Raw genomic sequence first — 10,853 nt, 5'->3', positions numbered from 1 at the left:
CACCACAGTTCAAAAGCATCAATTCTTCGGCGCTCAGCTTTCTTCACAGTCCAACTCTCACATCCATACATGACCACTGGAAAAACCATAGCCTTGACTAGACAGACCTTTGTTGGCAAAGTAATATCTCTGTTTTTCAATATGCTATCTAGGTTGGTCATAACTTTCCTTTCAGGGAGTAAGTGTCTTTTAATTTCATGGCTGCAGTCACCATCTGCAGTGATTTTGGAGCCCAGAAAAATAAAGTCTGACATTGTTTCCACTTTTCCCCATCTATTTCCCATGAAGTGATAGGACCGGATGCCATGATCTTCGTTTTCTGAATGTTGAGCTTTAAGCCAACTTTTTCACTCTCCACTTTCACTTTCATCAAGAGGCTTTTGAGTTCCTCTTCACTTTCTGCCATAAGGGTGGTGTCATCTGCATATCTGAGGTTACTGATATTTCTCCTGGCAATCTTGATTCCAGCTTGTGCTTCTTCTAGCCCAGCGTTTCTCATGATGTACTCTGCATATAAGTTAAACAAGCAGGGTGACAGTATACAGCCTTGACGTACTCCTTTTCCTATTTGGAACCAGTCCATTGTTCCATGTCCATTACTCAGCCATAAAAAAGAATGGAAATCATGTCATCTGTAGCAACATGAATGGACCTGGAGATTATCATACTAAGTGAAGTGGGTCAGAGAGAGAAAGACAAATACCATATAATATCCCTTATATGTGGAATCTAAAATATGGCACAAATGAACTTACCTACGGAACAGACAGTCTCACAGACACAGAGAACAGACTTGTGGTTGCCAAGGGGGAGGGAGTAGAGGAGGGATGGAGGAGGAGTCTGGGGTCAGCAGATGCAGACTATTATATATAGAATGAATAAACAACAAGGTCCTACTGTATGGCACAGGAACTATACTCAATATCCTATGACAAACCATAATGGAAAAGAGAATGGAAAACAATATATATATGTAAAGTTGAATCACTATGCCATACACCAGAAATTAACTATACTTGTAAATCAACTAAAAGACAAAATATTTTTTTAATGGTTTGGACAATATAAAGAGAAATGATAAATTCATGTCAATAATATAAATTTTTACTTTGTCTTTGGTTAGAATGGTATTAAATAGCAAATAAAAAGCACGGTAAGTCCAGAGACTACGGATGAAAGTAAAAAGCTTTACACTGTAGTAACTTTCAGTTCAGTTCAGTCACTCAGTCATGTCCAACTCTTTGCGACCCCATGGACTGTAGCACACCGGGCTTCCTTGTCCATCACCAACTCCCAGAGCTTATTCAAACTCATGTCCATTGAGTTGGTGATGCCATCCAACCACCTCACCCTCTGTCATGCCCTTCTCCTTCCACCTTCAATCTTTCCCAGAATCAGGGTCTTTTCCAAGGAGTCAGTTCTTCGTATCAGGTGGCCAAAGTATTGGAGTTTCAGCTTCAGCACTTCCAATGAATATTCAGGACTGATCTCCTTTAGGATAGACTGGTTGGATCTCCTTGAAGTCCAAGGGACTCTCAAGAGTCTTCTCCAACACCACAGTTCAAAAGCATCAGTTCTTTGGTGCTCAGCTTTATGATCCAACTCTCACATCCATATTTGGACCTTTGTAGTAAGTTTACAGGCACTTTTTCCTGCTTTTTGAGCAAGGAGTCTGGTATTTTGTCTGCAAGTGATCTGGCCAGCCCTTAGACGTTCGAGGTAACAGACCCCATCAAGGCACAGGCCAGGGCGCGGGTCCCTCCCTCTGCAGCTCACACTCGTGGTTCCAGTCGTGGCTTCAGACCAGAACCTCCTCTGACCCGACCCCAGAGAATCTGTGTCATTGGTCTGGGTGCAGCCAGGCAGTGGGAATATTGATTTCTCCCATTACTTTGCTGCATGTCAGAGGCTGAGAACCAGCAGCTTGGATTAAGGCTAGCAGATACCGAGCATACCTGCCCAGTGAAAATCAGTAACGAGAAAGAAAGGCTCTGTTCCCCTTAGAAATGGTGACTCTGAACAGGGCACAGAGCTTCAGGTTTATATAATGCTCCCCCCAGCCCCCATAGCCTTCTTTTCATGGCGTCCTAGAAGCAGGGGAGGAAGACGGAACTACCTCCTGAGCTCTCACGCCTCCTGCCCACATGCCTCTCAAAGGTCACTAAGTGGCTGCGTTAATCACAGCCTTCAGAAGCACTAAGCACCTACCAGAAGCCCACAGCACACAAGGGCTAGCACAGATTTCCTTTTTCTGTTTGAATTAAATTTTTTCTGAAGGCTGACAGAGTTGGCAGCAAATCCAGGTCAGACATTGCTTTAGGAAACAGGATTCAGAAAGAACCTCTGGTAGCACATGTACCCACACCTGGGATAAACCCACTCCACATACACTCCACACTCGGGTACCGGAGCTGTGGACAAGGGGAGCTATGCCGCTCCACTGCTGCCACCCAGTGGCCAGCGGGTGCCACAGCCCTACCCAGGAGCTGCTCGGAGGAGGGACTGGGCAGTGCCACGGATTCTGAGTCAGGAGGTGGCCAGGCCATAGCACAGAGGAGATGCAGGACAATAGGTGTGTTCTTGGGAACGGATGTAGGAAAACAAAACCCTAGGTTCCTGCAATGAAGAGTTGTCTCCACCCCAGACTGAGACAAGCTCCAGGAACTAAGTCAAAGCCAGAAGGTGTCCCTGGCTCCCAGGAGACTGACCAGCCCCTGATTCTGGGCTTACCTGCTTCGGGTCGGAGGCAGCAGCACCAGGGGCTGGAGATTCCAGTTCTATGGTCACAGGCCCGTCGTTCTGAATGTGAACTTGCATGTAGGCGCCGAACTTGCCATCTGTAAGAGCAATGGCAGCCATCACGAGAGGTGGAGACCTCAGGTTAAGGCTCTCCGCGATCAGTTCAATCGGAAACCTGGGAGCAGGGCCGGCCAGCCCCAGAATAAGGGAGACACAAGACCACACACATCAGAGGGGCCCTGCACGCCCTGCAGCCCTGGCAAGTGGGCGGCTGGGGAAATCATGGGTTAACAGGACTGTGAAGCCATGAGGACATGAAGTGTATGAACACTTTAGAGGGCAAAGAATTTGGTAAAATTCAAGTTGAACCAACACCACAACTCTGGAATTCCATTTTGGGGCAGACAGCCCAGTGTTTATGACCTGGGGTCTCATGGGGGGACAGATGGGCACAGTCTGCTGATGACACAGCACTGTTTGACCTTGAGAATCCTGACCCTGAAGGCCAGAGAAGGGCGAGAGGTCCCCAGCCCCTCCCTAGAGGATGGACAAGGAGTGAGAGGGGCTCCCTGGAGGAGGCTCCGCAGGGCACAGGACTTCAAAGGCCACGGGATTCAGGGCCCCAGCCAGCTCTGAGGCCTCTGCGTCCCTCCTGCAACACAGGGAGACCAGCGAGAGGACCGAGGTTGAGATCCAAGTTCGAGGAGCAGGGGAATGCTCCTGTGTGCAGAGTCAGGGTCTGCTCTCCGCATCATGGTCTGAGGGACCATGACTGCCTGCCCATCCCTGGGGGTCACGGTGCACTGCAGCTCAAGACGGGCTCTCAAGACGTAGAGGAGGGACACCTGCTTGGTTCTTCACTCCGGTGGTCCCCACAGTCCCCTGGGGAGGAGCCCTCACTTCACATGGAGCACCTTTCACAGGACGGACCACCTCTGGGGGACAGGCCAAGGAGAAGGGCAGCCCAGGAGCCCCTTGGGCTCCCCCCTCCAGAACGGCTCAGTGCTGGGACCCCCGGACACCAGAGCCACCACAGCAGCAAGGGGCCCCTCCAATGATCCATGACCTCATGGAGGGTCCCGGCAGAACAGGCTCGGGCAGTGGCGAGGGCAACTAAGAGAAGCCAAGCTGCTCCCCATTTTTAGAGGTGACATGGATCTAGTTCCCGCTGGGCAGCCAGTCGTGCTCAGATGACGGTGGCTTCCTGTGGCCTCCACTTAGATTAAAGTGGCCGTTCAGATCCACAGAGCTTTTGTGCTACCCTTGTCAGGAGCTAAAAAGACATCAGCTGGGGAGGAAATCATGTGTTTAATTGCAGGCTAAAAATTATGGCTACAATTAGGAGCAACTTTCAGCCGCAGCTCTCCTCAGGGAAGCTGAAGGCAGGCTCAGGAGGAAAGGAATTATTTCCGACCTTGAATTTCTGTTGCCAGGATATACAGCATATGCTTCCCCCCGTTTATCATTCTAAGTAGCAAGAAATTTATTTTCTTTGCCTGTTTTTCTTCAGTTAAGAACAGAACTATTGTGCGCCTTTCCACTGGTACAGACAATAAATCCAAAGACATGTTTCAAGAAGTCTTAAAATGGTAATATATTTTTTTCCCAGTCCAGCTCACAGAGTAAAGCCCCCAAGAAAACTTACAATGGTTAGGAAAAATAAAAACATTAAAAAAATAATAATAATGTCAAAAGGCAGGAACATATCTACAAAACTACATCTGGGCTCCAGTGGTGATATAATCAGGTTGCTCTGAAATATAAGTCCCACATGTTTCCAGCAGCAACACTCCCCACTGGGGCCAACCCCGCAAGGTCCAAGGGCCCTACCAGCCCCAAACCACAGTGCTCCATGTACCGAGAAAGGCTGATGTCCACGCCCCTGATGTCAATGCCTGAAAGCCTGCCGACCTCCACCAGGAAGCCACACCCTGCCTCTCTGTGGCCCGGTGTCTTTCAGGATGACCGGCCACCACAAGGAACGTGCACGTGAGTACAGGCAGGGCACCAGCCCAGAGCCCAGCAAATCAGCATGCAGGAAAACTGGTCACTCTTTTTTTTATATATATATCTATGTGTGTATGTAGGTATTCATTTGGCTGCACCAGGTCTTAGTTACAGCACGCAGGCTCTTTGATCTTCCTCGCATCATGCAAGATCTTTAGTAGTGACATATGAACTCTCAGGGGCGGCACATGAGATCTAGTTCCCTGACCCGGGATCAAACTCCGGCCCCCTACATTGGGAGCTCAGAGTCTTAGCCACTAGACCACTAGGGAAGTCCCTAAAGGCAATTTTAAAAAGATAAGTCACAGGTATAGGTGGAAAGAAACTCCTTTCACCCTTGTCACCATCCAAAGACAGGAAACGACTCAGCATGAAAGGAGAAGTTTAAATCTTTCAGCAGGGGAAGCAGGAACAGTTTAAAAAACTTCATGGACTCGGGGTCTACAGATTCAGATCTCAACAAAGATGTGATTCCCCCATCGAGAATTCCTAGATTTACATGAACAGTAACGCCTCTGGCATCGTAGCACTGGCCAAAGTACGTAACACAGGCTTCCACTGAAAGTTTACGCATGTGATGAAAATGTTTTAAGTATTAATAGTAAAAAGAGAAGAAAATTAAGCAAACCCATAAAAAAATTAAACCCTAACCATGAAGGAAAGACTCGACATGGTCTTCCTCCTTTGGGCACTTTTCTGCAAGATGAACTTGTCAGGGCTGGGACATGCCCAGAGGGAACATGGGTCGGGATGAGGGGTGGAGGACAGTCAGAAGTCTCCTGCATTCCTTAAACAACCTTCCACATTCCTCTAGCTCTCTGCCACCCACCACGGATCAGACCTGCAGGGAATACATAGGTAGCTCTTTTTAATCCCGTGGAGGCTTCTGATTTGCTGAACAAAGCTGACAGGTAAGCGCTTTCCTAGACTGAGCACAAAACGGCTAAGAGTGGGAACAAGATGCTGGAGAGTGGAGATCCCTCTTTTCAACTGTTCCATTCTGGTATCACATTTATTTTTGTTTCCTAACTATAAAAGCAACACATGCTCAGAACTCAACTCTGAGAATGGTTAAGGACACCCGCTAAGCGGTACTTCTAGCATTCAGCTGAAGGATGGAGGCTCCTGGGTGGGGGGTGGGGTGGGGTTGTAGGGGGCCACATGAGAACTCAGCATCCTGAAGCCCACTCAGGTTGGGGGTGTCCACAAAGCGCCCTCAGCCTCAGGCTCGTTCTGCAAGAGAGGGGAGGACTGAGGATTTGTGCGCTGGGTTTCTCCCCCAAAGCAAGTATTTGAAGGGAAGGCAGAGGATGAGAAAAACCCTCTGAGAACAGCAGAGGTGTGAACTGCGGAGGATGAAAGATAGTCACAGACTCTGACGTTTCTTCCACTGGAGGCGGGTCTCCACTCTTCCCCCAGAATCTGGGCGGCTGAGTAACTGCCCTAACCAACAGCACGTGGGGCATGACACAGGCCACTTTCCAGGCCTGTCTGTGGGGCTGGCGCTTCCACTTCCTGCTCCTTGAAGCGTCCCCTTCTGGTTGGGGAAGCCAGGCACCATTGTAGAAATCCAGCTACTCCAATACAGCTGGGCTAGGAGAAGCCAAGCATCATGGGGAGCCCAGGGGAATTAGATGAGGCAGGGCACAGAAACAAGATGAACAGAGGTCATCCCAGAAGCAGATCCCCAGCCCCAGCCAGCACCGTGGCCGCCACCTGGCAGCGTCGACCCCACCACGGGTTTCTACCGTGAAGGCAGGGCAGCCCCTGTGTTACTTGCCCAGTCATGTCCGACTCTTTGTGATCCCATGGACTGCAGCCCGCCCAGCTCCTCTGTCCATGGGATTCTCCAGGCAAGAATACTGGAGTAGGTTGTCAGGCCCTCCTCCAGGGGATCTTCCCAACTCAGGGATCGAACCCAGGTCTCCTGCATCGCAGGACGATTCTTTATCGTCTGAGCCAAGAAATCCCTCAGGCTGATCAGGGTCTGGGACAAGAGCCCGCCCAAGCCCTTCCAAGATTCCTGACCTGCAAAATAGTGATGAAGACAGTCATTTTTTGTTTGTTTTTACTTGAAAATACTGGATTTAGTAGAAAATATCACATTGTAAACAAGTCCATTGATGCATTAGTTTAAAACAGAATGACAGCACAATCATGCCTAAAAGTTAAAGATGAAACACTGGTACCAAACACAGCACTTAAAGAGAGGCCTGAGCTAGGCTCTGAAAGATCTTTCTCAGAATCAGAGGCGGCGGCAGCTTCCAACTGGCACAAAAGCAGGGAGGAGGAGGACACATCCAAACTGTCAGGGCACAGCGGTAACAGGAAATGAGAGCAGCACACTCGTCTTGTGAACAAAGAGTGAAGGAGCGAAGGGCAAAGCATCGTGTTTCCTGATGCCCTGGGGACCTGAGACCATGCCACATGAAGCCAGGAGGGTTAGAAGGGCAGGGTATTTTACATGGGGAAAGGATATTAGGCAACTTAGAAGAAGTTGGTGTGTTTTGGGCACTCAGCTCTTAGGGATGTAGACATGTAACCTGGGAGGGGATGGATGTCAATTTGTGGTCATTTCACAGTACATACATACGTCAAGTCACTAAACCTAACAGAGCGTTACAGGTCAATTACATCTCAAAAGAACTGGACATTTCTTTTTAATTTCTTGGCATCAGGGTTAAATTTTCTAATTTTCAAATTAAACTACATTGTCTTAAAGTCACTGAAGAGACCCTGAAAATCTTTCAAGAAAGAAAATGTATTCAGCACTTTATGTTCCTTCAGCTCACAGAGGACTTTCCACGTTGGAGGTGAAAGCCAGAATCTCAAAATTAACCCAATGACAGTAAGCGTGTAAAACATACTCCCTGCACTTTGTTCCACTACAGAAGAGCAAGCAAGGCACGGGAGATCACCGTAAGGCCTCTGAAAGCCCAAAGGAGCTGAAAATAAATTCTGATTAAAACCCCTGGCATCATCCATGTTGGCTTTTCATCAGAATGATCTGATGTACCATATCCCATGAGCTTAATTCTGATCCTTTATAAAATTATAGTGTTTACAGTACACTGCTTCAGGCACTTCACATAATGACCTGGACAAAATACACATCTTTTCAAAAAGTAAGAGCTGTTTTTAGGAACACAAAGCACTTAAGGGTACATGGAACACTCGTGTTGAAGGGCTTCAATGCAAGTGGCCTTGTTTTCACCCGCGAGTTCCCTGACAACCATCACTCATGTCCCACAGAAAGGGCTCTCTCCCGTGCTTCTGTGATATTCCTGGTGCTCATCCTTCTAAGGAACTTGGGGCAGTCTCAAACACATCTGAGGTTACTCAGAAATGGGATGATTCTACACGGCAGGCAGATGACACAATGATGGCAGCAGTTAATCCCTGGCTCAGCAAAGAAACATCATTATTCAAAGCACTGAACTCCTAATTGGGGGAAGAACCTTGTTTGTAGCAAAGCCATGTTGGACAGAGGACCCCAGTGGACGTCCACAACCAGACTTGCCCATGGAATTCTAAACTGGGATGTTCCCAGATGAGGGATGTGTATTCCTTCTCTACTAGGACCCAAGTAAAGGGCAGGACTTGACTTAAGGTGAAAGGGTCCTGATCACATAGAACCCATCTGTCCTTTTGGCAAATGGACACTTCACATAAGAGGAAAATTTAATTTAAAGAAATATCAGTGAGGAGCTGGGACAAAACTCCTCTGAACATGACTGATCTGAGGAGCTGACAGCCCTTGAGGTGGGGTTCTGCTACAGAACTCCAGAGTCAGGTCATGACATTTATCACTTATGGTTGAAAACAGGCCCAATAAAAAAGGGACCTGGGTTTATTTAACCCAGAGAGAGAAAGTTAAAGAACAAGAAAAACTACAGAATTAACTGGTGACAACAGCTAAATGTCTACAGGAGGCTGACAGCAGCAGCAGACACAGTTGTGGTTGATCAGACACAGAAGTGGTCATCCTGCGGTCTCACCCTGAGGTTCATCACCAAAGGAGGCTAAATACACTTTCCCAGTAGCTGAAGCAAAAGGCACACTGCTGCTGCTGCTAAGTCGCTTCAGTCGTGTCTGACTCTGTGTGACCCCATAGACAGTAGCCCACCAGGCTCCCCCGTCCCTGGGATTCTCCAGGCAAGAACACTGGAGTGGGTTGCCATTTCCTTCTCCAATGCATCAAAGTGAAAAGTGAAAGTGAAGTCGCTCAGTCGTGTCCAACTCTTAGTGACCCCACAGACTGCAGCCCACCAGGCTCTTCCATCCATGGGATTTTCCAGGCAAGAGTACTGGAGTAGGGTAACATTGCCTTCTCCAAAAGGCACACTAGGATAGTCTAAATGCAACTCGTCCCCTGAAACATGAAAACAGACTAGAGGTGAATGGCCCTCAGAAGAAAATTCATAATGTTGGATTCACAGTTCTCCTACAAACCAGGCCCACTCTTCTCAGGCATTTTCTAGGCTCCCTCTTGGTCGATGAAGCTTGGATAGCATCTCCCACAACCAGCGGTTAAGTCTACACTGTTCACATGCCAGCAGAGAGCCACACGCAGCCATGGAGTGCTGGAAACGGGGTGGGCCTGGATCAAGGCGCACAGTGAGCAGAAAGCTTCAGTACAAGGCAGGAAAGAAGAACGCTCATCAGGAACTCTCTACACTGACTGCGGGGTCAAATCAGAACCCTGGGGATGTCCTGCGCACCAGTTTTGCTTGTTTCTTTTTCCTTTTTTTAGTATGGCTCCTAGAAATTTGAGAGGACATGCGACTCCCCTCTGCGGCCGGCAGTTGCATTCCTCGTCAGGCAGGGTGAATAACCAAAACAAAGCACCCTGCATCCTGTGCGCTGCTGCGCCGCGACACGCCTCAAACGTGGACAGAAGGGTGAACGGTACCATGCAGCCTTCAGAGGACACACATGGCAGCGGCAGGGGCAGTGGCTCCAATGTGGTTTCAACAAAATAATAAACTATTATATAGCACAAGGGCGCTCAGCTCAGGGCTCTGTGATAACCTAGATGGGTGGGATGGGGTAGGGAGGGAGGGAGGTCAAAGAGGGAGGGGATATATGTATGTGTGCGTGCTAAGTCGCTTCAATCAGGTCCGACTGTGCAATCCCATGGACTGTAGCCCACCAGGCTCCTCTGTCCGTGGGATTCTCTAGTCAAGAATACTGGAGTGGGTTGCCATTTCCTCCTCCAAAGGATCTTCCCCACCCAGGGATCGAGCCCGCATCTCTTACGTCTCCTGCACTGGCAGGAGGTTCTGCCCACTGAACCACCTGGGAAGCCCACATATATATACACATAGCTGATTCACTGTTGTTGTACAGCAGAAACTTAACACGACATTATAAAGCAATTATACCCCAATTAAAAAAAAAGTAATAAGTATAAACAGCGAACTTTCTGGAAAGGAAATCTGCAGACTGTTGGTCCTCTGCTGGAAAATGTCCTGGGGACACTGCCCCCCTATCCCCTGGGGGACCCCACCTACCTTTGACGAGCTCCGGCCTGTAGGCCTTTCGCAGCTGCTCCAGGAAGCCCTTGTAGAAGGACTCGGCCTGCTCTGCAGGCATGGCCAGGTGGAAGTCGGGCTTGTTCCCCTTGAGGACACACTGCAGGGTGAACTGGCTGACGCACAGCACCTCGTACTGCTTGTCCATCACGCTCTTCGACCAGTGTTTCCCACTTTCATCCTCAAATACACGCAGGTTTAAGATCTTCCGGACCCTGGGGGAAAACCCGGGTGAGAGCCACCTAGAGACCCGCAAGACCCAGACACACCCATGCCCCTAAAATGTCACCAGTGCTCTGCAGACGGGGAACACTGTGCTGGCTCCATCGCCTACATGACGGATGACCTCGGGCAAGTTCCTTTCCTCCCTGCGCCTCATCAGTAAAAAGTGAGAGTGCTGGTCACTAAGTTGTGTCAGACTCTTCTGGACCCCATGGACTATAGCCCGCCAGGCTCCTCTGTCCATGGGATTTCCCAGACAAGAATACTGAATGGGTTGCCATTTCCTTCTCCAGGGGTTCTTCCCCACCCAAGAATCGAACCTGGGCCTCCCGCATTGTGGGCAAACTCTTT

At 49.0% G+C, this 10,853-nt stretch overlaps 1 protein-coding gene across 1 annotated transcript in view; it reads right to left on the bottom strand.

Moving 5' to 3' along the window:
- The window catches only part of DTD1 (D-tyrosyl-tRNA deacylase 1), a 78,866-nt gene that overhangs the window by 61,248 nt on the left and 6,765 nt on the right, over positions 1–10,853 (bottom strand). Inside the window, exons 3-4 of the mRNA XM_010836597.1 lie at positions 10,260–10,495; positions 2,731–2,837 (exon numbers count right to left, since the gene is read on the bottom strand). Coding sequence (XP_010834899.1) covers positions 2,731–2,837; positions 10,260–10,495 — 343 coding nt within the window. The remainder of the gene's footprint in view (positions 1–2,730; positions 2,838–10,259; positions 10,496–10,853) is intronic.

The sequence above is a fragment of the Bison bison genome, unplaced genomic scaffold (genome assembly GCF_000754665.1).
Source record: "Bison bison bison isolate TAMUID 2011002044 unplaced genomic scaffold, Bison_UMD1.0 scf7180017864063, whole genome shotgun sequence".
In the NCBI taxonomy this organism is placed as follows: domain Eukaryota; kingdom Metazoa; phylum Chordata; class Mammalia; order Artiodactyla; family Bovidae; genus Bison; species Bison bison.
This window is presented reverse-complemented; position numbering and strand designations above follow the sequence as displayed.